This window comes from Equus asinus, chromosome 7 (assembly GCF_041296235.1).
Source record: "Equus asinus isolate D_3611 breed Donkey chromosome 7, EquAss-T2T_v2, whole genome shotgun sequence".
NCBI lineage: Eukaryota > Metazoa > Chordata > Mammalia > Perissodactyla > Equidae > Equus > Equus asinus.
In genome coordinates, this window is record NC_091796.1 from 70501332 (window position 1) to 70528617 (window position 27286).

A 27286-nucleotide genomic window follows, 5' to 3' on the forward strand; every position below is an offset into this window, starting at 1 on the left:
TATCCAGTGTTTTTGCATGCAGCTACATCTTGGCCCTAGGGTGCCCAGTCTGAAACCATGTCTTATATTCGAGACTTGGTTCTCATGATTCGTGATAACGTTAGGATCAGGCTTATCTCTCCAAGAATAAGACACAGACTAAAGGAAGATCTATACTGCTGCTCACTGGGCACATAACTTCATCTAAACTGTAGCCCTAGGTTGTAAGTAGCTTTTTCCAGGAACTTGTACAGGCAATAGAGCCCTTCCACCCCAGGCATTAGTTTCAGTGAGCCTGGGTTCTATCCCAGCTTGCGCGGGGGCATTTTTAGTCTCTGAAACCATCCCTACAGGGTGTGGACTTCTGTCTGTCTCTGTTACTTGTGCCCAGGAGGCTCACAGTTTCAGCTTCACAAAGTGCTTTGTATTTCAAGAGTTTGTCTTCAGCAGGTGGTTTGGTCTTCTTAATTTTCTGTTTTATAGTTAATCTGTTTTTAAAGTACTTTTGGAATAAAGGGGTGCTTCAAAGTGTGAATATACAAAACCATTTAAATGGAAGTCAACATTTAAAATTAATGTGTATCGTACATATCCTTCAGAAAGTTACTATGAGATTCCTCTCCTACCTATGAAGCATATATTTTTTAAAATTCCTTTGCTAATACTGGACATTATAAATCTTTAATTTTTGATAAAGTAATGTATAAAAAATTAATTTGTGTTCAATGGCTAGTGAGATTGGTCAATGTTTCATATATTTATTGGCCATTTATATTCTTTTATGAATTGAATTGCCTATTCATGTTCTTTGTCCATTTCTTTTAAAGTGTTCCTTTTATTGTCTTATAAGAGCCTTTTGTCTCTTTTAGGAATATTAACTTTATCCTATATATTGCAAATACTTATTTTAAAGAGATTTGCCTTTCAAGCTTATGAGCTTTGCATTATAGTGTAGAAGGTTTATTCCTCTGGAGTCACTTTTTATTCCTTTGGAGTCTCTTTTCCTTCTTGCCATTGATGTCATACTTAGAAAGTCCTTTTCTATCATAAGATTATAGAAATATTTGCCTGGCTGTCCTTGCGTGGTTTTATTAGTATTTCAAACTTGAGTCTTAATCACCTGGTATTTAACATGTGCGACAGTGATTCAGCTACCCTCCCTGGGAGGGCAGGACTGGAATAGGCCAGCTGTTCTAACGCTTTATTGAATTTGCCTTCCCACAGATCTCTTTGGAGTCTCAGTTCTAGTCTACTGATCAGTTTATTCCTGCAATAGTATTCCCTCTTAAATACCATAATTTGAAATTGTTTTAATATTAGGTATGGCAAATTCTGATGTTTTTTAGAATGTTTTTACTATTCTCAAACATTCGTTCATATGAATTTTGGAATCATTTCATCAAAGTCTGGGAACAAAAAGACCCAGTTTTGATTATATTGAATTTGTTGACTAAAAAAGGAGGGATAAATGTCTTCACAATATTGAATCTTCCTGTCTGAGAAAAAGGAATATCTTTTCTTCTGAGGCTTTCTTAAAGGTTCTGAGTATTTCTTGTTAATTATTTATTTGGATATACTTTTATTGCCATTTTTTCTTTATTTTCTAAGTGGTTGTTATTGTTTAAGTTTTTTTGTATGATTTTCTATAGTCAGATAACCTTACTGAACTGTTTTTTCCTAATAATGTTTTAGATTTTGAGTTTGCCATCACAGTTATTATCTGCAAATAATAATGTGATCTCATCTCATATTTTTATGCCTCTTTTTTTTTATCTTGACTTACTGCATTGATCACTATTTCTAGACAGTGCTAAATAATAGGGATAAGAGCAGGTATCTTTGTTCTTGTTTCTTTTGTGGCAATTGTTCTAATCACTGTGCTTCCTATTTGGCTTGAAGTATGTGTTAATGATTATGGAATGACTTTTATCAGATCCCTTTTAGCATGTGAAGAGATGATGGTATTGTTTCTCCTTTGAACTCTTTTTTTTTTTTTTGAGGAAGATTAACCCTGAGCTAACTACTGCCAATCCTCCTCTTTTTACTGAGGAAGACTGGCCCTGAGCTAACAGCCATGCCCATCTTTCTCTACTTTATACGTGGGATGCCTGCCACAGCATGGCATGCCAGGCGGTGCCATGTCCGTACCTGGGATGCCAACCAGCGAACCCTGGGCTGCCGAGAAGCAGAACATGCGAACTTAACTGCTGCGCCACCGGGCTGGCCCTCCTTTGAACTTCTTAAAAGATCACTTATATTAATAGGTTGCTGAATGTTGGCTCATAGTTAACTTCCTAAAAATGAAACCTACTTGGTAATTTGTGCTTATGTATGCTCATATTTTATGTGCTCATGTTTTACTTAGGGTTTTTTTGCATCTGTATCGATGAGTGTGTTTGAACTATAGTCTTATTTTTTGCTATCTTTGTCAGATTTTATATCAGGATTATGATAGGTTTGTAAAAAGAAGTGGAAAGTTTTTTTCCCTTCTTTTGTTAATTTAGGAGTTACATGTTCTTTTAAGGCTTGAAAGATCTTAGTTGTAAAATTGTCTGATGTACTTGTATTTTTTAATTTTATCATTATTATTTTTTGCTGAGGAAGATTAGCCCTGAGCTGACAACTGTGCCAGTCTTCCTCCATTTCACATGTGGGTTGTCATCACAACATGGCTTACGAGTGGTGTACGTCCTTGCCCAGGATCTGAACCTGCAAGCCTGGGCTGCCAAAGCAGAGCGTGCCGGATTTAACCACTACACCGTGGGGCTGGCCTCCACTTTTAATTTTGATAACTTTATTTTGAACACAATTCAAATTTACAGAAAATGTGAAAAAAGAATACAATGAACTCATTTATCTAAAATGACCAGTTGTTAACATTTTGCCACATTTGTTTTATAACCTTCCATTTTTCCTTTGGGGGGTGTGTGTGTGCATTCTCTTTGCACAGATAAATATGTATAAGCTGGTGGGGGATCACACATTACACTTTGTTGTCATTATCTCTTTGGTCTTCTTTACCTAGAATGTTCTTCAGCCTTTTTGTTTTTTGTTTTTCATGAGCCCAGGAGCTTTTTTGAGCGATAGTTCTTTGATAACTTACTCATTTTCTTGCAGTTGTTGCAGTTACTGGTCTTTATTCTATCACTTCTTGGTTTTTTTTTTTTTGTTTTTTTGTTTTTTTTAAAGATTTTTTATTTTTTCCTTTTTCTCCCCAAAGCCCCCCAGTACATAGTTGTATATTCTTCGTTGTGGGTCCACCTAGTTGTGCCATGTGGGATGCTGCCTCAGCGTGGTTTGATGAGCAGTGCCATGTCCGCGCCCAGGATTCGAACCAACGAAACACTGGGCCGCCTGCAGCGGAGTGCGCGAACTTAACCACTCGGCCATGGGGCCAGCCCTATTCCATCACTTCTTGAAAAAAAAATTTGGTAATTTGTTTTCCAAGAACCTTGTCAGTTTCCTCCATGTTTTCAAATTTATTAGCAAAGAATTGTATAGTGTGTTTTATAAAAAACAAACAAACAAAAACACCTCTATCTGTGAAGTGAGTATGGCCTGTTTGGTTTCTAATTTCAATTAATAATTTTTCTCAACGAGGCTAATTAGTGGTTTACCTGTTTTACTCATTTTTCTCTCATATAACTTATCATATTTACCTTAATCTTTCATTATAATTCCTTCAGCTTTCCTTAGGTTTTGTGTGTGTGGTGGTTCTTCTTGCATTGAATACTTAATATACTGATTTCACTTTTCTCATTTTTCCTAAATATTTTGTAATTGCGAAAATACAGAAACTCAATGCAAAGTTGATTAGAAGCATGCCTTTTTTTTTTTTTTAACATTGGCACCTGAGCTAACATCTGTTGCCCATCTTCTCTCTCCGTCTTCTCCCCAAAGCACCCCCAGTACATAGTTGTATATTCTAGTTGTAGGTCCTTCTGCTTGTGCGGAAGCATGCCTTTTAAAGCAATTTCCAGATATTTGAAGGTTTTTTCCTTTCTTTATTGTTATACTATCTACTGTTATTGTATTAAGTCAGATAATATGGTCTGTATCACTTGTTTTCTTTCTTTCTTTTTTTTCCCCCCTGGTCCCCAGGGTAGGGTGGGTGGGAGTGTGTTAGGAAACTCTAAAGCTTTTGTTTTCTAATATATAATCCAATAAATGCTTGATTTTTAATTAATGTTTTAAGCATGTTTGAACAGAATATATAGTCTGGATTTCAGCATATAGTATTTTTGGTAAGTTTGCTGTGAATTATCTGGCATAAAAGTATTTAGCATATAAAATTCGTAAGTTAAATTATAATTTTAGACTACACCCTCATCAATTTAAAAGAGACACTCATCCTATTTATTGCTTTATTCCTTGTGCTTTCCTTTGTCTGAAATTAAAATCATAGCCCTTGATTTCTTTTTGCTTAGTATATTTTGCCCACCCCAAGCCCTATACTATGACATCTCCATTATTGAGTTTCTTATTTTGATTAATCTCTTGATTGCATAATCTGTCTTAAGAAATAGGTTTTTCAGGAATAGTACGTGGATGATATACTTTTTTAGTTACAGGATATTTGATGATATCTTTCTGTTACCTTCACATATAGGTGCTGATTTTGCTGGGTATAAAATTCTTGGAACATCCACCTTTACGCTCAATATTTATAGACTTGACTTCATTATTGCCTATCATTTGACATTGCAAAGAAGTTTGAGACTAGCCTGATTTGTTTTTGTTTTTATGTTTTTGGCATGTTTCATTTGTCTAAATTCTTGTATTCTTGAAGTGCATTGTCTTCACCAGATTATGCTTTGGTGTTGGTCACTTTCTACTAAAATTATCTGGTACTTGATGAATGCTTTCAGTCATCAAGTTCAGTTTAGGATTAATTTCTTTTTTCTTTGAAGTTTAATTTCTTTTCCATTATTTGATTTTCTTTTTACAATGCACTGATTAAACTGTTGGATCTGCATTGTTTGTGTCTTTTCTTTAGTCTCCTCACTTTTATCCCTTTATTCTTATTATCTGCATACTGGATGATTTTCCTCTTATTTTGGTTTTTACCCCATGCAGATTGTTTTCTATAGATTCTTTGCTTCTCATCATTGCTTTTCATGCTGTTTAAAATGTTACAATAACTTTTTATCTCTTACATTTCTTTCTTAGCTCTGTTAATGTTTTTCATATTCCAGTTTCTTATTTTTCATACACATTTATTCTCTTACAGTTCTGGAGGTCACAAGTCCAAAATCAGTTTCACTGGGCCAAAATCAAGGAGTCGGCAGGAATCTGCTCACTCTGGAGGCTTTAGGGAAGAACGCATTTCTTGCCCTTTCCCACTTCTCTTGGCTGTCAGCGTTCCTTGGATTGTAGCCACATTCACTGTAATCTTAAGGCCAACAACCTTAAATCTCTCTGCTCTGCCTTCTCTGTGTGTGTGTCAAATCTTCCTCTTCCTCTCTCTTATAAGGACACTTGTGATTGCCTTTAGAGCGCCCCCCCCACACCGCGCCCCCAGCCAGCATAATCCAGGATAATCTGCTTGTCACAAATTTCTAAACTTAATCCCATCTGCAAAGGCTCTTTTTGCAAATAAGGTAACATTTACAGGAGTAGGACTTGATATTCTTGGGAGCCATTATTCAGCCTTCTACAGGTATCATTTTGTTTTGCTACGTTGGGATGATGCAGCCGCATTAGTGAAAAACCAGATTAGAGTAAATCCTCATGGATCGTATGCTGTTACAATCACAGGTATTGTCCTCTTTGCCAAGTGATGCAAACTCAAATGCCATGTTGAGAACGTGGATAAAATGTTCTAGATGTGGTCAGTGAGGAGTAGTGGGGACTCTAGAGAATGCTTGTTGTTTGCGGGGAGGGGATAACAATATATGTAACCATCAAATTCAGGCTACCAGCTTGCACTCCTAGTTGGTAGCTACTTTTCTCCTTTTTCATTCTTTACAGGTTGATTTTTCCATAGTAAAATAATTTTGTTTATCTCTTATAATCTTCATCTTGGTATTGAGTGTAAGAGTTTTTACATGAGAATTCAGCAGCATGATTTTAGACTAAAGTATTACTTTGCTAATACCATTTGCCTAGGTATTCCTAGAACTTTAGTCTTCTCACTTAACTTCTTACACATTCCTCAGAACAAGGTAATTGTTCTGAAAACACTTAATCAAGTTTGCTTATTTATCAATGAGGAAAGTTAAGACATTAAGATAAAGGACTTGTCCAAAGTCACATAGTGGATAGATGTGTAACTTTTAAGTTTAATCTTATGAAAGATATTTCCATTTTTTTGATGTTTCATATGTGTTTTGCTGTTGATGTGAGGATTCTAAAAACATAAAAGGAGTGTTTCTCTAGTATTAAATTGGATAATTGGGCAATTTCCCAAGTTCTTTTTACTTTATATATTTGGGATTTTGTTTTTCTCAATTGTTATTTTTAAGAATCAGACTATTTCTGACTTTTTCTGTAATCTTATTAGAGTTTAATGGCAAGTCATAAAGATGAACTTAGTTTTAAAACAGCAGTAGATGTTTGCTTGGCTGGAATTTTTTCTTGAATTTTTCATTAAGGTATGAGTGTATACTTTGAGTTCTTGTGTATCTTAAAATGTTTTCTGCCTCCCTTTCCACCTATACACATGAAAAATAATTTGGATAATTATGTAATTCTAAGTTCATTAATCTTTACTCTTAGAACTCTATTCTCTATTGTCTTTTAAGATTCAGTTTTATAGTTGCAGTGGGTATTACCAATCTGATACTCTTTCCTTTGACAGTTACCCAAGGTTCTCCTAGAAGCTCAGTATTTTTCTTTTCCTTGAATTTCTTTAGTTGTGGGTAACTAGATGTGGCTTTTAGCAATTAATCCTGCTAGATATTCAGTGAGCTTTATCAGTTTGAAGATTTCAACTGAGGGAGAATTTCCTCTCATTTCTTTGATTATAGCTTCTCTGACTGTTTTCTCAGTCAGAAAGTCTTATTTTTTATGTGTATATTTACTCTCTGTGTGCACTCTCCCTGTCTGTTACCAGATTTTTATTATTTGCATCTGCTTTTTCTTTTGAGTTCATTCAGTAAATGTTTATTGAAGGTCTCCTGTCTGCTCTGCGCTAGGGAAATTGACCTAGGGTATTCGAAGAGGCTCTCCTGAAGAACTGATATGAGGGTTAAGAGCTAAAGAATGAGTATGCATTAACCAGACTAAGAGATGAGGGAATAGCTTTTTAGGTAGAGGAAGTAGCATTTGTTTATGTTATTTGGAAGAAGACAGCATGACAAGTACTAGGTACTGTAAGAAAGCTCTTATGGTTGGAGTAGAGAATGTTGGAGGAGGGACGGTAGGAGGTGAGATAAGTCTGGTGAAGGGTCGTAGGTGCCTGACCAATTAGGGCTTTCATGTAAGCCATATTAAGCAGTTCTTTGTACTCCAAAATGGTGGAAAGCCATTAGATAACTTTTAGTACAGAAGTGACATGATGAAATTTTTATTTTGAAAAGTTTACTTAGGCTGAGGTTTGTAGAATGAATTAGGAGGCCAGCATGCGTGTGAAGAGACAAAATAGGAGGCTGGTGTTGCAGTGAGAGATGATGGTAGCTTGAAGACTAAGGTGTTAGTGAAAAGAAGTGGACAGATTTGAGAATATTTAGGAAGTATAATCCATGGGACTTGATGATGGACTGATGAGAGATGAAGTAGAAGGAGGTGTCAAATATATGTCCTTATTTTTTATTCACTTTGATGGATGATGGTACCATTCACTGGCCAAAAACTGCAGATATGTGAAAGAGTGCCGAGGGAGACAGCATAGAGTGAGAAGAGGGCCTCAGTCTAAGCCTTGAATGTCAGCATTTAATGGCTTGAGAGATGAGGATGGGCCTGCAAAGGAGACAAGGATAGAAAAGCTAGGGATAGGAAGAAAGCTGTGAGTGTGTAGCATATTGAAAAGCCAATGGGAAGAGTGTTTCAAGAGGGAGTGTTGTCAAATGCTGCTGTGAGCAGTCAATCAGATGAGGGCTAAAAAACGTCCATTGGATTAAGCAACTTGGAGGAGCTTGTTTTGGTGGATGGCCAGACAACATTTTGGAGCATTGACACTTCTTTTTCAGAAGTTGAACTGTAAAGGGAAGAGAGGGGCAGGTCAGTAGCTAGAGGGGAATGACTCACATAAAGACTTACTTTTAATGGGCGACATTTGAGTGTCTTTAAAAGTTGAGGTTGAATACAAAGGAGAAAAAGGAGCCTAATAATGTAAGGTTCCTGAGAAGACATGTAAGTCATGTAAGTTCCTTTGAAGCATGGGCTCCAAAGCTGTGGTAGAGGGATTTATCTTAAGTGAGAAGACAGAGAGTCCTCTGTTATTACAAAGTTTAAGGATAGGATGGGTACGGTTGTGGGTGGGTTTGTATGTTTGGAATCAACAAGATGAAGAAAGCCCTCTGAATTATAAAAGAATTCCTTGAGGTAATCTCATTTGTTGGCTTGGGTGTTTTCTTTTGTTTTTTCAGTATCCAATTGGTTATTCATTGTCTCTATTGAAATTTTTGGTTTAGTAATTATTTGTGTTTCCATGAACCTACTTTAAGATTGCCCTTTTTTTAAAAAAAATGGACAGCCTGCAATTGTTTTATTCATTCAGTGTCATCTCACATCTCAAACTGCTGAAAAGTTTTTTGTTCATGTGCTTATTTGTCCTTACCATAGTTAATTTGGAGACGGCTGCCTTGGATTACAAAATATAATTTATGATTACTATGCCTGATAGCTTGTGAAGTAAAAAGTAGTTTTTGTACCCTGAATTATCCTTTGCCAGAGATTTGGCTATACTGAAATATTTCTTCACTGAACCCCAGCTATGCAATATGTTACTTAATATTCTTTTGTTCATTAAATGTTCCAGAGTCGGTTAAACACTCGTCCTCATCTTGGATAAAGTCTATTCATATATAAGCATTAGTGGGCAACGTAGAATATACTAAAGATTTGGTAATAGTAGAGAATTTACTTCCCACACCCCACTGCAGATAACTTGACTGTTGCCATGCTACACACTGCTGCCTATGCTGCCAGCTAGTGTTCCATGTATTCCCTCTTCTCCCAAGAAGCTTCTCTTGCTACATAGTTTTTTTCCTCTGGATTCTCCCCAACCTTTAGATTTCTTATTTTTTAATGCAGATACACTCTAGATTTTCCTCCCTAATTTGTATAGCCAAAACTATTTCAGTGTTCATCAAACAAAGGTCTTCCAGTTATCAGCATCTCCCCTCCTTCAGATGCCTGTTTCGCACTGATCACTTGTTATGTGAGTATATCTTTTGATCCTTACCCCCTACTTTACATGTCTGATCAAAGTAGTGTTTCTCAGAAAAAGTAGGGCTTGTCCTAAAAAGAATTCTGTCGGTTGCTAAGAGAATATAATTTTCTCCACATTGTTTACATATGTCCATTTCGTTCTCTGTTTATGGAGCCTGGAGGGGTTCTGTATTAGACTGTGTATCCATAGGTAACAGGAAAAAACCTTATAGGGTTTTATTCTTAAATTTTTTACTGAAGGACTCTGCCCAAATTGTAGGTTGAATAACTCTTGTTGTTTTGGGGCTAATAGATTCCTTAGGGATCTTAACAGTGGCATGTATAGAGCTTTTTTAAAATTTGGGGTCATTGTGAGTAGATTAAACCAAATGACCAGGTTCAAGACTGTTTGCTATGGTTATGAGATCAGTTTTGCTTAATAAAAGGCAGTGGCTGAACTTTAATGAATGACTTCCTCGCCCAGCCTTAGAATTTTTCAGTTTAGGAGTTAGTTTGGTTTTAAAAGACAAAAAATGTTCACCAGATTTTCTCATTATATCAAAGATGAATTCAGTCTTATGATTGTCAGAGTATTTTGTTTTGAAAGGTTCAGTCACTGATAATGTTATCATTGTAATGAGACCCAGCATGTGTACAGAGTAGATTTAAGACAGGTGAGAACTAGAATTTCTTTCAGAAACTAACTTAAACTTTAATGGGCAAATTGAATCCCTTTGGGGTCTACTATTTGTAGATATATGCCAATTTAATAATTTGACTAAGTAAAATACTGTTTGCTAGTCCACTTATGGAAGATGACTATGAAACCAGTATTTGTAAGTTAACAATTTCTGGTAAGTATTATATCTACATAAGTATCTGCTGTATTTATGTAGCTGTAGTTGACTGCTTCACCTGGATTCTACAAATTATTCAGAATCCCAGGAGGTAAGATTTCTGAATTGCCTATTTTCACTATGTGAAAGTCCAACCACAAAATTATTAATTTGCCCTTGACTATATTTTTAAATTTGCTGTGGAGCTGAACCTAAAATTTTATCATATAGTTGACTTGGTTTGTTACATTTCTAGTATAAATTTTGAAAAGTTTTGGTTTTGTTTTTAGAAAGTGTACTCTGTTTATCTTCAAATAGTTATTTATTTGGTAGTTTCGTAGGTATGTCTGGAAAATAACTACCAGACGTTTCTATAAAAGAGAGAGTAAGGTCCCTGTTAGATAGTATCAGAAGCTAGATGTAGCTGTGTATATAAGAATGTTGTAATAATAGTTTCCATTTGCTGAGTGCCTCATTTTTGCCAGACTCTGTGGCTACTTTGCAGCCATTACCTCATTTAAACCTTGCAGCAACGTTCAGAGGTAAGTCGTAATGTGCCCATTGTACAGATGAGGAATGCTAGATTAGTAGGTAACAAGCATCTTAACTATATAATACCTCCCTCCTCCCCTTTACCCCAGCTAAAGGAATTGAGGTACAGAGATGAGACAACTTGCTGTTGACCTTCAGCAGATGGCTTTACCTCACCATGGCTCAATCATCCTCTGCCTACCTATCTAGGCATTCCATCTAATCTTTTCCACAGATACACAGATGCCTAGGTTCCAACCCTACCTGGAAATTCTGATTTGTTAATCTTAATTTTCCAAAAGGTCCACAGATAATTGTATTGTACCTCAGTGATTGAAACCATTCCCTTACTGATAAATGGTGCTTTCCAGTCAGGCAGGCTTAAGTTAGAGTACTGATTCCTCTAAATTTATCAGCTGAGTGACCTTGGCCACATTCTTTAGTCTTGCTAAGGCTCTTCATCTATAAATTGGAGATAATACTGTTAACCACTTTAGAGGGTTGTTGAGGAGAACGAATGAGGTAATGTTTGTAAAACACTTATCAGGGTAATTTAGAATTCTTCTTAAAAATCGTCTGCTATTAAGGTGTCATCATGTTATCTTTGTGCAGTCAAAACACTCACCCTTGCCATAATCTGTATCACCTTGGTGTCAGAAAGGTAATACCACCATAAGGAATGAATGATGGCTAGTTTTCATTATTTACCTCCCATTAGTGGAATTGTAAGAGGGGGCAAAGGAGTAGGCAGGAGATTGTTTTGTTATACTAATCAACCAGACTTCTCTGCCTGTGTACTAGTAGGAAAAAGAAGAGGAGAAGGTTGCTGGGAATCTGCCTCCTTCCTAAGGGATTTTTCTTCTTCCCCTTTCTCTCCCAACTTCTTCTCAGAGCTTTATGTCACTAGCATCATCAATCCTTAATCTCATAACTGCATCCTGATTTACCTAGGTACTTTTTCACACCCTTACCTTCTACTTCTCCCCTTCACCTCCATTCACTCTCATCCTGTCCTTTCAAATTGCTTTTAGTTCACTTGTGACTCATTTGGTGACTTGGACCCATGTCTCCACTTTCTTAGGCTATTACTCAAGTAAAGGCCAACCTAAATCCTGACCAACTGTCTCCTTGCCTTCTGTGGGCCCACTCCAGACCAGGGGTTTTAGCTTTTGACTATTGGGAAAGAATTATATTAGCTAAGCTTTCAGGCTTGTCCACAGGGCTGTGCCTAAACCCTTTGATCTTCTTTACTATTTATACCTAATGGTCATAGAGTGCAATAATAAGGATACATGTTATTACCACTAGATTAATAGAATACTAGTAGATTAGAGTAGGTTAATTCTGTTATGTTTATATACAATAAGCTTTATTATATGTATGTATAATTGCTTTGCAACTTGAAAATTGAGGCTGGACCACTTAACAGTAGTTTAATAACTTACCGACTTTGTCCAAGACTGAAAAACCTATGGAAAAGGTAGAATTGGAGCTAGACTTTAAAGGATGGGTATACTTTTTTCTGTAAGCAGGGAGGAGAGGCAGGGGATTCCATTTAAGGGGACAGACATAAGCAGAGTCTTAAAGGAAGGAGCATGCAAATTTGGACCATTGTGAGTAGATCATTTTTTACTTTTTCAGAGGGTTCATGTAGTAAGGATAAAACTAGATAATTCAGAATCAAACTCTGGAAAATTCTCAGTGTTCAACTAAGATGTTTGAATTAGTAGGCTTTTGGTATGTCCTGTGAATTCATTTGGCTTTTCTTGAATAATGTACACATACAGCTTAGTTGTGAGATTCCGTAAGAGATTCACATGTTCACTGCATCCTAACACTTGGCCTGGTTCATGTAAACTGATGGCCACTGCCGAGTCTCCTTTCTACAAGTGGTTGTGCCTTGGGGAGTGTCAGATCAGCTGCCTTCATCCTGATGCTTTAGTTCACTGCCTGCTGTCCATTCTGAGCTGTGCCTGATCAGCCTTTCCCCTAATTTTTCCTTGTTAATCTCCAGATTCTAAGTCAGTGATACGATAAATGCTTATCACAAGAGTTGTGAATTCTTATTTAAAGCTTTCTTTGTATCTCCTTCACTCTTAAAAATGTTGTTTGATATGAATTTTGTTTATAAGATAGTTATTAACTTTCCTGTTTCTCTTCCTTTGCAGACCTAGAGGATCAAGACATAATGGGAGCATTTTTAGACAAGCCAAAGATGGAAAAACATAATGCCCAGGGGCAGGGTAATGGGTTGCGATATGGGCTAAGCAGCATGCAAGGCTGGCGAGTTGAGATGGAGGATGCACATACGGCCGTGATCGGTTTGCCAAGTGGACTTGAAACATGGTCTTTCTTTGCTGTGTATGATGGGCATGCTGGTTCTCAGGTTGCCAAATACTGCTGTGAGCATTTGTTAGATCACATCACCAATAACCAGGATTTTAAAGGGTCTGCAGGAGCACCTTCTGTGGAAAATGTAAAGAATGGAATCAGAACAGGTTTTCTGGAGATTGATGAACATATGAGAGTTATGTCAGAGAAGAAACATGGTGCAGATAGAAGTGGGTCAACAGCTGTGGGTGTGTTAATTTCTCCTCAACATACTTATTTCATTAACTGTGGAGACTCGAGAGGTTTACTTTGTAGGAACAGGAAAGTTCACTTCTTCACACAAGATCACAAACCAAGTAATCCGCTGGAAAAAGAACGAATTCAGAATGCAGGTGGTTCTGTAATGATTCAGCGTGTGAATGGCTCTCTGGCTGTATCAAGGGCCCTTGGGGACTTTGATTACAAGTGTGTCCATGGAAAAGGTCCTACAGAGCAGCTTGTCTCACCAGAGCCTGAAGTCCATGATATTGAAAGATCTGAAGAAGATGACCAGTTTATTATCCTTGCATGTGATGGTATTTGGGATGTTATGGGAAATGAAGAGCTCTGTGATTTTGTAAGATCCAGACTTGAAGTCACTGATGACCTTGAGAAAGTTTGCAATGAAGTAGTCGACACCTGTTTGTATAAGGTAGCTAGACTTTTCTTTTAAAAGATAAAATGATTTTGTGCCATCTTAATTACTGCTGTGGTATTTAATCATCTTAGAACCTGTAGTTCTCAGAAATAAGTTTTTGACACAATTGCAAGATACTCTTCACACTGATAAAAATACTGAAGAGTTTTTAGAAATAAATAACCCAATTACAAAGTATGCAAGAGTCATATAATCTGAGCGTTTAGTCTTAAGTAACCATGACTACTTGAGCCTTTTAAGATTGTGGAAGATTATCAAAGGTAAAAGGATTATATCAAAGTGTAGGTTTTAAAAGAAAGGGGACGGAGAAGGTTAAGTCTCAGTGTCCATAAATGAAAAGCATTTTAGAATTTTAACAATTTATTTTTACCATGTGATATCTCCGTACATTTATGGAAGTACTTTGAGACTATGGTCTAATGAATCTGTAGTACCAAGAAAGAGAATTGAGTGATTTGGTGTGATGTAATGGAAATAGCCGTGAACATGGGAGTCAGAAGAACTTGGTATGAGACTGTATATGACTTCAGGTAAGCTATTTAAACTGTCTGGAAGATCAGTTTCTCTAATTATAAAAAAGGTAAGAGAGATTATTACCCTTTCTCATGGGGTTGTTGGGTTGATCAAATGGGATTGTGTACATAGATGAGCCAGCTCAGCTCCTTTATTTTGCAGATGAGGAAGCTGAAGTCAGAGAAGGCTCTGCTAACTTGTTAGACCTGGAAACAAGGCTTATCTCTATTACTTTTGTACTCTACAGTTTTGAATAAATTGTTCAACGTCCCTCAGCTATTAAGTGGAGATAATAATATGTAACTAGTAAGACTGTTGAGGAGTTAAATTAACGAGCTAATGTATATATATATGAATTGCCTAGTTTAGCAAATAATATGTACTTGATACATGCTGCCCCCTTTCCTAGAGAAGTTAGAAGTGACTTCTACAGGGTTATTATACAATTTACTTCTTTAGTAATGGTACCAAGACCAAAATCTAAGCCCTTGACTTAGGTTCAGTGTTCTTTCTGCTACATTGTTCTATTTTGTCAGTAATGCTCCTTAACTAATTTTTTTATTTTGACTTTTTTTTAAATATACTGACTTTATAAAACTCTGCTGAGGCTATATATTTGATTTTCTTTTAACATGCGCCGATAGAAAGTCAACATAATATTCTTTGTAGTTTTATATGCACACTGCCAGCTTTACTTAAAATCTTAATTAAAATCTGATCATACTTAGAAATCAGGTTTATGTGCTATCCAACACAAATCAAGTTTATGTAATATCCAACATATATGTTAAAAAAATCAATAGAGCAACAACTTAATAGTGCACACTGTTAATTTCCGAATTTGGGAAGAACTGAACAGTGATGCATGTGTTCTTTGTCCTTTTCAGTATGTATACAAGTAACATCTATTTTGTTGGGTTTATTCTGTAGCACTTAAGAATTAAATAGTTGTTAGCTAAGTTAAAAGCTGTTTTCTTGAGAAAATTGCCAGATTCAGATATTAGTAAATTATGACTCAGATTCCACTTTTTCTTTTCTGCATTCTACTCTATTTTAAAAATTATTCAGTAGCTTATCATTTGCCACATTTTATACAAATCCAAGATTTTTTTTAATATTAAATTCTTTGTATTGTTTGCTTAAACTAATGGTATAAGGTCAGTTTTCTCATATAGTGGAATTAAATCCTTAAAATGTGAGGATTTTTTTTAAATGTAAAAGTTAACTCTAGTTAGTAATAGGAAGGAAAGTGTGGGGAGACCAATATCAACTCAGGTATTTTAATTATAGCATTTTGAATACCTAGTTGTCTTTAAAAATGAATGTACTTTATAAAAAGTTGTCATTTTTTTAATTATGAAAGTTAAAAGCTGGCTTATAAACTTTATATATGTAGTTTTACTTCTAATTCCGTATCTTTATTTATTTTGAAGCAAATTAATTAGCCCAACAATTTATTATAATTTATTTTAAATGTAAGTTTGTCAAGTACATGTAACTACAGGTCAAATCCTCTTGTAAGGAACACCACTAGAATTGTCCATTTTGTTGAATGAATGACTGTGTGTGTAGGTTTATGTGTGTTAGGTATCACTTCAAGTGAAGTAGGCCACCAAAAGATGTTCAGGAATATTTTTGTGTTATAGAATTTTTCAGAATGATTGTTGCAGTGAGTTTAACCTGTAGTGTTTCTCTCCTGTCTTTTTGAGTGTTGATTATACTGTATACTATATTGTATACTATATTTGTATGGGGGGTACCTCCTCCACATATGTGTGTATATTTTTTTCTCCTTAAAAACAATATATATTTTCAACTAGAATAAATATAATTGGCGTGGCTGTAAAGGTTCTCAAGGCTTTGAAGAGCAAAAAGAAAACTATATTATTTTCTCAAACTTTTATCTTCCCAGGGAAGTCGAGACAACATGAGTGTGATATTGATCTGTTTTCCAAATGCACCCAAAGTATCACCAGAAGCAGTGAAGAAGGAGGCAGAGCTGGACAAGTACCTGGAAAGCAGAGTAGAAGGTGGATCATTTAACAAAAAATAAGTAGCTTTATTAAAGAAAAACCTCAACACAATCAAACTTTAACATTTTAGCTTTTAGAGCTTTATAAGCTTTTGACATCTAGTGTTTAGTGTACAAAAATGAGAAAGGGCATTTCTGTAGTAGCTGTTACAATGTTTGCAATTGTCCTATCACGGTTATATTAGAAATAACTAGTGTGGCCCTGTACATTCTGTTCAGCATACTTTTGTTTAAAAAGGCTGAAGTGTTTATATGCTTTAAAATTCATGATGAGTTCACTGGCATGAATAATTTTATGCCAGGAAAGTCTGATTTGTGGTTTATTTGATTATAAACAGATTATTTATGATGGTGATAATATGAATACCATCTTTCTCTGTAAAGCTGTTCGTATGAATTTAAGATTTTTAGGATTTTTTTCAATAAGCTGAAGATCACAGCCTGGTTATTAACAACCTCTATGTGCCACAGCTTTTAAAAATTTATTTTAATCTGTTTCACAGCTTTTTGCCTAAACCGTAAACTGCCTCACCTCGACAACATAGAACCAAATATAGAAATGCTAGGTCTCTACATGGCAGAAATGTAAATACTGAATAAAGTCAAGAAATAAGTTTGGAATTCCAGGAGTATATTTGTCATAATTCTGCAAATTACTTTGAGATAGTTAGAAGGATATTTGTAACTCTCAAATGTAATGCCTTTAAATATTTGAAAAAATTTAAATGATCTTTGCAGCTACTACTTGGTATAAATATTAAGTTTCCCCAGAGAATTCCAGTGTAATGCATATATGCAGTAAGTATGTAGATTATGCAGTTTCTTTATGCAGAAAAATTTGACATGCCTATAATAGTGTTAAAATGTATGTTGGGCCCCTAATGTCATTAATTTGCACGTTAAAGACCTTTAATAGCATGTAAGCATTGACCTACATACTATTATTTCCTGCTGTGCCTGCATTATTAAAATTAATGTGCACTTTAATTTTGTTTTCTCCCTTTTTACAGTTTTATATCAATTATAATCAGACTCCTATTAGGATTATAATGGTTTTGATTTTCAGTACTATCTAGAGCTGCTACTTTGTTTTTGTTGCTCTCTCCCACTTGAGAGTGATATGTCTAGTTATGTGTATGTGCTATTTAGTATTTCTTTCATTGGACGCACTATTCATGAGTTGATTCCTAACTATTACCAAGGGTCTTGGAATTTTTATATTTTAAATGAATCATTTCAATATAAGTTGTTTATACATAATACAGTAAAAGAAAATATTTAGAACGCTGCCAAGTCATATCACATTGGTTCAAACTGCTGGTTAGTGGAAAAATATGAAATCGTAAGAAGACTATGTATTGGGATAAGTTGATATTTAATTTACCAGCACTTTAAAGTAACTTGGTTGTAATGTTTTCTTATTGATTTAAAGAAATACAAATAAGTACTTGAGTTTTATTTACTATGAAATGGGATCAAATTTTAGAAATGAGTTACGACTTTTCTCTTTAGTGTATGCTCTTTAAATTTTTGATGCAATTTTAAATAATTGCTTTAGATACATAATTTTATGTTACAATATTGTTTTATATTGTTTATTATCAAGCAAGAATTGCCACCTGAACAGAATTTACATTAATAATATTTCTGATATGTTGAAATGTTGTTATACTTGTACCATTCAACTGGAGATTATGATGTCATAAATTAAATACAATATTCATTACTGAGGTGGATTTGATGAGACTGCAACTAGAGATTAAATATTACATTAATTAAAACAGCTGCTATATTTAAAAACAGAAAAAAATGTAACTATTTGTATTGTGAAAGTTGTTATATGTCTCAAGTGAAAAATACTGCGTTCAGATTCCAAAACAGGCACCAAGTACCTTTCTTTCTTTCTTTCTTTAAATACGTGCCTTCACTAAATTGCTGTGACCTACTAAACCTCATTTTATTTCTTTTGAATACTTTTGGCTTCTCTGTCCACATGACAGAAAAGAACAAAGGCTCTTCAGCTCTCCTTCTATTATCTGTGCCCGTCTGAATACTTGACTCTCTACGGTTGTGAAAGGATTCAGCTCATAATTTAAACCATACTGCTTAAAGTTGTGGTCCTTCTAAGCCAATTTAAGGTTATACTTGTGCGTATATATTTTTAAAATCTTTGCTACCGACTGCCCAAGATGTAAATTTGCTAATTTGGAGATATCTGATAGAATCCTTCAGACTTTGTGGAGGGGAGGGGAGAAGAGCAGACTGTGTTTATTTGTATATGAGTGTGTGAAACATAGATCTTCTATACATATATATTCTTTAATAAAAGCATTCAATCTTTTTGCCATTCTAATTAAAATGTATAGTCCAAGAACAATTAAAGGAATATTTCTTAAAATTCATTACTTTTTTCTTTTTTAAAAGCAAAAGAAACAAGGCCAGTGTAGTACTAATGGTCAGATAGTTTAAATGTATTGTCCTATGTGGAATAGGAGACTTTAACTGTTTTTAAAGCCTTACGTTATTTTTTTAAAAGAATTTATCTTCCTGTAATTTTCTTCACAATTAAAATATCCTAATTTATATTTTAACAAAGGAGATGTAAGCTACATCAGATATAGATGATTCAAGGTAATGTTTTTTAGACTTGAAACTATCATTGATTGAATTATCATCAGTGTTTATTTCTATTGTGTCTAGTTATTTATCCAGTAATTGTATTGGCTTAGCAGAGACTGTATGTTAAGTGTATTATAGCTTTAGATTGTGAAATTGTGCAGTTTAGGTAAACATCAAATCCCTTTATTTTTGTACAGCAGATTTCCAGCATTAGAACCATGTAGAATAAATATATTAGATGTTAAAGATTACACAATAAAGGAACTTGGCAAACCAAATCTGAGATCCTTGGTTTTTGTTCAGATTTAAGACTGTTTTTTTTTTTTTAAGGCAAAAAATAATAGATGGTAAAATTTGGCCTGATTCTAAAGGGACAGTTTGAGTCATTTCAAGAAATATGGGTAGTAATGTCTGTGAATATGCGGCTTTAATGATGAATTAATATTTTGAGAGTTGATCAAAGGATAAAAAAGCTTTATATGCATTGTTATTCTCAAAGGTATTTACAAATTGAGAACTAGAATGATACTTTTCTTGCCCCAATGATGAGAAAGAAAATTTCTTAGTATAAACATTGAAAAACAAAAAATTCAACATAACTTGAATGTATAACTTACAAATACCTTTGGCATGATCTTGCATTTAGAATAAATAAGGTAAACTCCAAGTGAAGACTTCCTATACTTAGAGTGAAAAGTTTGAGAGTTCTTCTAAGTTGTTTGTACATAATTATTGGTATTCTTTGGTGTAACTGTGCATTTGCATGGCAACACTGCAGAGGTTATTATATCCATTTAATAACTAGATGTTTTCAAATTAATGATTTTAAATGCAGTTGTATAGTTTGTCGTATTTTTTATTTTTAAAAAATTGGCCATAAAATTTATACATTTTTCCATTCTATAGGCTTTGATGTTCAAATAACTGAGAAAATGATATTATATATCTATCTATTGCTTAAAGATACCTTAGATAAAAATTAAGCTGAGATAGTGGTATTCAAGTACATAGTCTCATCTGCACCTGCTGCTTAAGTATCATTTTGCAAATGTAAACATGTAAAAACGATTCGGATTAGTATATAATCAATAAATTCCCCTATACTTAAAGATTTTTTTTTGTTTTTTCCAAATCTTGAAATATGTGCAGTGTGTTTTCAGGGCAAAGTTCAGGAAACATGATTCCAGTCTAAAGAGAGGAGTTGCTCTCCTCAGAAGTAACTCGTTGGCCTCTTAAGAATATTCTCATTTGTACACAGATATCCCTGATTGTGTAATACATTGATTGTAACATGAAATTTTTTTTCACAATTTTATCTTGTTATATTCATTCTTTGAAGTTAATCTGGAAAGTATCTCATCTTTTGTGCATTTCTTTGTCATAAATTTTCATATGTCAACTAGATTTTTTTTTATACCAGTTTAGAAAATCTCAGATGTGGTAAATGTCATCTTTAAAAACCTAAGTTATCTTTGTTTCAGTTTTTTTTTTAATTAAATTTGGATAACACTTACAAAAAAAGTACTTCTGATTCCCAGAAATCATAAAGAAGCAGGGGGAAGGCGTCCCTGACTTAGTCCATGTGATGCGCACATTAGCGAGTGAGAACATCCCCAGCCTCCCACCAGGGGGTGAATTGGCAAGCAAGTAAGTTATGTTCTGCAGACCCTTATGATTTATCTCAGTACCTGAAAATGTTAGGTGTCCGTTGATCAAACTGTATCTTCAAAGAAATGTTTAAGCTATGTTTCAGTGTTTTTCAGTATTAATGATGTGTGGTGCTTGTTTAGAATATGTATCAGAATGTTGTTTGTAACTAATTATACTGAAGACTGTCTGTAGTGAGGCTTGGGTTACATTGATTTCCTCATATAGCATAAATGAGATAATATAATGAAAGAATATTTTTAACTAAATTACATAGCACTACAAAATTCTAAGTGTCATTATTATTCCTGTATTATAATTTGATCTTGTCAATACCTGGATAACTTAACACCCCAGGGATAAGCATCTTTCTCTTCCTCCATCTAGACCATTTTTCTACGTCTCTGATTTTCCCAGTGTTTTTGGTTGTTTGCTGGTTGGTTGGGTTTTAGAGTGATGAAAGATAGGAGGGTGCATTTCTTGCCTTTTTCTCTTTGCACTTTAGTGCATAGAACTGGACTAATGTATGTTAAATATTAAGCTTACATCTTTATAAACTACAGTAGAGACTTTAAGTAACTTTATAATACAAGGCTTAAAACATTGTTACCTCAGATATCCATATAATTGACCTACAAAGATAGATTGACTAATTTCCTTGATTCTTCATTGTGTTCTCTAAGTGTAGCCATATTCTTTGTAATGATTTCACTTTTTAAAAACTAATTCCTAGACTTGTCAGGGAAATGTCATATTTGACATTTCATTTTTAATATAGCCTTTTTAAAGGGGCATTATGAAAAGCAGAAATTTAAATGTAAAATGTATCTAAATTATTTACTACAAGAAGTAACTACAAGTTACTTCTACTTCAAAACTAACATTCAGCTCTTAACCAGAATATATTAGTATTATATCTTAAGAACTGCATCGTCATTGCTGACTCCTAACCACTTAAGCCTGTTCAAACAGAAGTAGACCGTATAGGCTGATTTCTTTTTTACACTATGACTTTGAGCCTTCTATTAATTGGGTTAGTGGAATGTTATATTTTAGAGTAAATTCACCACTATTTTAACAGTGAGACCCAAATATCTTGAAGTGAGGCTCACTTATTGGACAGTAAGACATAGAATTAAAATAATTTCTAAGTGTAAGATTGTCTTTGACATTTTAATGAACACCTGGCTATGATTATTAAACAGTTTTATGCTCTGAAGGAGAATTAACTTTCTGCATTTCTTTTAAATTTAGGCGGAATGTAATTGAAGCCGTTTACAATAGACTGAATCCTTACAAAAATGATGACACTGTAAGTAGCATTTTAGCTCACTCTGCTTTCCCTACCCCTCACTCTAAATGCATATCCTTCCTGCCTGTTTTTGCAGAGCTGTTCACTGCACCCATTCTCTTACACACACCCTGACTGATTGCTCTGAACTCTGCCTGCACCACAGTTCTAGTGATTGAGGACATAATCATGGTGAGTGGCCACCTCTCTCAAAAAAGAAGAAAGTCCCTTTGAATTATTCTGGGTTTTTTAAGCCTCTACAAGCAATCAACTTCAGAAGGTTTGCTTCCACTAAATGTTTTTTTGAAATTAGGAATAATATCTCTACTCAGAATCTTGAATTATTCTGAGTTTTATAAGCAGCTGCAACAGAACTTCAGAATGCCCATCTCCACTAAATAGTTTTTATGGTTAGAAATACCTTTGCCAAGAACTCTGAAGTATGTACTTCATTTAAATATTAAAGTAGAGAATTCTGTTTATAAATAGACATTAGAATGCCGTGTTCTCCAGTTAAGTTTCCCATTACAATTCCACTGTAGTGTGGTATTTACAGAGAAGTGGTAACTTAAAAGCATTTGGGCACAGCTCTGAGCTATTTCATATATTGCGTTATGAACCTTCGTCAAACCTCCTATTACTTGAGGTCTTAATCTCTTCTTATGCAAGAAAAGTTTATAAAAGTAGTGGTCTAAAAATAAATTGGCTTTTATTGAAAAAAATTCTTTTTAGTAGTGCTATTGGTTTAGAAATACATTTGGTCAACCTCATGGTAAAATCATAATTCACATATTTTATTTCAAAAGAAAACAAAGGGTTAACAATTCTTTGAACAGATAAAATATTGATATTTCATATACACAGACTCATACTTAGATTCTTTGAAAAACACTTACATTCTACAAGTCAACTTTACAAAACCTTATCTTTCTGCATTATCCAGAAAGTAATGTATTTTGGCGCCTCTGAGCTTCAGTTTCTTGTTTTGCTTTGTTTCCTTTCATAAAGGACTCTGCATCAACTGATGATATGTGGTAAAAGCGCTCCTCCAGCCGTGGAGTTTATCTTCCCCTCCAAAGGAGAGTACAGCTCCTCTTCGTTGGACCTTTTAAACATGCATCTTCGACTTTAAAGAAGGGCGTGTGAGTGGGTGAAAGTGACTCCCCCAGAGAACTGCAGCAGGACAACAGCTAGCCCAGAACTGATTTTTTTTTTGTAAATTTGAGACTTAACGTAAACGTGATTTCAAACCATAATTCATGTTGTAAATCAGACTCCAGCAATTTTTGTTGTATGATTTTGTTTTTTGTAAAGTGTAATTGTCCTTGTACAAACTGCTCATATTTAATTATGAAGTGCTTTAAATCACTATCAAAGTTACAAGAAATGTTTGGCTTGTGCGATGCAACAGATATATAGCCCTTTCAAGTCCTGTCGTGTTTGGACTTGGGGTTGGGACAGGGAGAGCAGCAGCCATGTCAGCTAGATGCTCAAACGTGCACGTGATTATGGAGAATAATTCCAAAATCCGACAAAGCTGGACATCCAAGGAATTGGTTGAAAACTGTCTTAATGTTCTTGGCGGTGGGATTGGCATTGTTGATAAAGCTGGTCCCTCATTTAACTGTCTTTTAGGTTGTTCTTGTTGCCATGAGTATTGCAGGTAATACAGTATATTCATAAGAATATCAATCTTGGGGCTAAAATGCCTTGATTCTTTGCACCTCTTTTACAAGTCCTTACATTTAATTACCAATTGGTAAGCAGCAGCTTCCTACATACAGTAGGAGACTGCCACATTTTTGCTATCATGATTGGCTGGGTCTGCTGCTGTTCCTAGTAAGATATTCTGAATTCCATTTTATCAATAAAGCTTGATTTAACAAACAAGAAATTTAATCACGTATGTGTAATTCCTCCTTTACCCCGCCCTTTTAAAACACCATGCTGTTGTAAATGAAAAGTTTCTCATGGGGAAAGATGTTAGTCTCTTTTAATTGGAAAATACTGTTACTCAAGGCATAGATGAAACTATTTCCCTTCCATTAGAAAGGCTAAAAGATGTGTCTCTGTTGTTCCTTAATCTGTTTTTTAAATGGGTTTCTTTCTGGCTGCTTATTTTTCTTTAAGATGTGTATCAGCTTGAATTTGCCTACTGTTTAATTAAATAATTGTCAGAGCTTGACAATCTAACACTCTGGTGGGTGGGTGTGTGTGTGTCTGTGAGTGTGTGTTTGCCTGTGATTTTTAATTGGCCTGTCTTTAGAATCTAAGCAGTTAAGATGTATTTGTGATTTGAAATATGGCATGTTGATAATATTTAGCTGTTGGCCTTTAAAAATAACTTTCAAAGCTTAAAGAATTGTAGATATAAAAATAACCTAATTTAACTTAGGCTTAAATCCCTCTGATTAAGCATGTGAAAGTAAGTTTTAAAATCTGTCACATTGAAAAGACTACTGTTCTGTGCCCTTCTGTATTTTTGTCTCTTTAGGTTGAATATTGTATTTATCACCATGTAATTAGTCATTCAGTAGGCAGATTCCCCTCTAGAAAACTACTAAAATATAAGATTAAAATACAGTATTGAATACAAAGTCAAAACTTTGTGTATAAAAAGTAGTATGATCAGTTTTGTTCCATTTCTTTTTTTCCCCCTAAATTGGAAATATACATGTTTGTACATATAGCCTTAAAACTAATGCAAAGTTAAAGGAGTACAGTAGGGGGAAAAGTAATGTGAAACGTCTCAGATTTAAGTAATTACATACCAGCAAAATCTTTTCATTATCCCTCTTATTTGTGAGGTAATTAAATGTAACATAATTGTACTTAATTTATATCTTAATCCAGCATGAATAAAGAAAAACAAGTACTATTTATATTTAGAAATTCATAACAGTGGGAATTACAGAACCAAATCCGTACTTACAAATAAATGCTTAATGTCTCAATCTGTGGTAGAGTGCAAAGTATGATAATGTTCTAAGTTATGCCTTTGCAAGCATCTAAATGTGCATTTAATGATGACTGTGCTTCTAGTGTAGATTAATTACCAGACATACTAGTACTGAAAACTAAATCCCTATTACAAGAAGCGAGGTCCTTAATTTTTTAAGTAGACTGAAATTTTTAGTTCTGGAAATTTCAAAACCTTAAATTGGATTTTGAAATGCAAAATCTTAAATCACAAGTAAAATATGTGATGGAAAGCTATATTTCAAACCATAACAGCATAGTTAGAGCCTTTTTTATTTGAGAGTCTTTAAATAAAAAAGAGGAGGTTAAAATATTCCTCTGTTAAAATTATTAGTACTGAGATCAGGCCTGGAGGTGTGTGATCTAACAACACTACATCTTTTCCACGTGAGTCAGCATTGCCATACGAGATAGAATTTTTCATTATGAAAAGACAGGAAGGAAGTGTACATTCTAACAGCAGACTGTGTGTTCTTGATTCCTGGGGGCAATGGTGATGGTGAGGAACCAACTACACTTTAAACGGCACGTTTGCACCTCTGTTGTTGACTTCGTTTTTTGTACCACTTAAATTCTTGGCCTCCCACCCCCTTTGGTGTGCTAATTAGCATCTCAGGGCAATGCCTCAAAACTTTTTGATGTATTATATGTTATTTTCTTTGGAGAAAAAAGTTCTTGTGTGACTATAATATACTATTCAAAATGTACTTTCATTTAAATGTTTTAATAGGCTGAACCCAGTTTGCTGCTTTTAATAGGAAGTTCATTTTGTATAGCAGACTCTTGTTACCCTAACATTAAAAAATTTCACTTACCTCTTACTGTTCTAGCAAGGTAAGTTCTCTTAATTTCCACTTTCTTAGGGAATATTTTTACATATAACAGAAGGAGTTCTAAATATGATAATTATCTTTAAATTTTCTTAATCTGCTTTAGAACTATTTCACACATTTTTAATTATAATGCATTAACTTGCTTTTAGAGTACTATGCAATTAGTGTACTGCTCCAGCCATTTAATTTTTTTTTTACTGACTATATAACATTAAGAAATTTGTATTAAAGAATGAAGCAATTATGTAATTCAAATAATCTGAGTTATAGCAGTACTTTTAGTGATCATTCATTTGACCATATATTAATCCAGCTAATAACTCACCTTTTCCACAAATTGTATTGAGTGTTATCTGCAAACACTGTTTTAGGCTAAGAATAGGTCTTTGCCCTCAAGGAGTTTACATTTGAGTAGAATTTATAGCCTAGGGGCCGGCCCCGTGGCCAAGAGGTTAAGTTCCTGTGCTCCACTTTGGCGGCCCAGGGTTTCGCCAGTTCGAGTCCTGGGTGCAGACATGGCATCGCTCATCAGGCCATGCTGGGGCAGCATCCCACATGCCACGGCTGGAGGGACCCACAACTGAAAATACACAGCTGTGTACTCGGGGGCTTTGGGGAGAAAGAGGAAAAATAAAATCTTTAAAAGAAAAAAGAATTTATAATCTAATGTATGTAAATATTAGAACTGGAGCACTCATCCAAGAAAAGAGGGGTGTTTTTTTCCTTAGAGAACTTTTTTTCCCCAGGGGAAGATTTGCCCTTGGCTATCATCTGTTGCCAATCTTCCTCCTTTTTTCTTCCCTTGTATTCCCCAACCCCAAAGTTCCAGTACACAGTTGTGTAAAGTTGTAAATTCTTCTAATTCTACATGAGCCACCGCCACAGCATGGCAACTGACAGACAAGTGGTGTGGTTCTGTGCCTGGGAACTGAACCTGGGCTGCCAAAGCGGAGAGCACTGAACTTTAACCACTAGGCCATCAGGGCTAGCTCCAAAAAGATAGTTATTCCTCACATGCTGTCTGCCAGCTACTTTCCTGAACAAGGCAGGTCTCTGCCCTAAAGCACTCATTTGTACTTCCTTTATTCACTGGGAAACTCTTTTCTTCTGTATATTTTCTCTTCCCCGAAGTTAAAATCTCATTTAAAAGAAAACTTTGCTCAGCATAGAAATGAAATTGGACTGACGAGGCTCAAGTCTATGCTTGACTGCCTTTAACGAATGGCCTTTACTCTTCTTCCTGACAGCAGCAAGTTTGGAGAAATGGGGAATGGATGTCTTAGAGTCCTCCAACCCTGGAAATACTGGGGTGGAGTTTGAGTTTAAGGCAGTTTGAAAAATATATATCTCTAGCTAAGTTTTTCTTAAGTAAAACTCTGTGTTCTTTTCTTGAAAACACACTGCCAGTGTTAATATCCAATCTTAGTCAAATGATTACAGTGTGTTTTAATTTTTTTAAATAATTTCTCTGCCCACCTTTACTGGACAAATTCCTATGGAAATTCAGTTTGTGGTTTCTGAAAGAACTGATGAAATCGGTTACGGGTTTTCTTTTCTGTTTTAACTTTGAATTTCATGGTGTATGCTTTTAGTTCATAAAGTTTGAGAGGTTTAAGCCTTTAATGTTTTGATTCCTATTTGTACAGTATTATGTTAGGATTTGGTATTAAAAATATTGTGTAAATA

The 27286-nt window shown here is 34.7% G+C and overlaps 1 protein-coding gene across 5 annotated transcripts in view; it reads left to right on the forward strand.

Annotated features, from left to right (window-relative positions):
* PPM1A (protein phosphatase, Mg2+/Mn2+ dependent 1A) overlaps positions 1 to 24687 on the forward strand; it is a 41626-nt gene extending 16939 nt beyond the window's left edge. For 3 of the 5 annotated variants that reach the window (XM_070513715.1, XM_044773689.2, XM_070513717.1), the window contains 5 exons: positions 12827 to 13680; positions 16112 to 16229; positions 20389 to 20497; positions 21752 to 21809; positions 22797 to 24687. In XM_070513715.1, coding sequence (XP_070369816.1) covers positions 12827 to 13680; positions 16112 to 16229; positions 20389 to 20497; positions 21752 to 21809; positions 22797 to 22826 — 1169 coding nt within the window. In that variant the 3' untranslated portion in view covers positions 22827 to 24687. Of the gene's footprint in view, positions 1 to 3199; positions 3411 to 9120; positions 9302 to 12826; positions 13681 to 16111; positions 16230 to 20388; positions 20498 to 21751; positions 21810 to 22796 lie in introns of those variants that run through there. The other 2 variants (XM_070513716.1, XM_044773688.2) reach the window with 2 other exon arrangements.
* The last annotated feature ends 2599 nt before the right edge of the window (positions 24688 to 27286 follow it).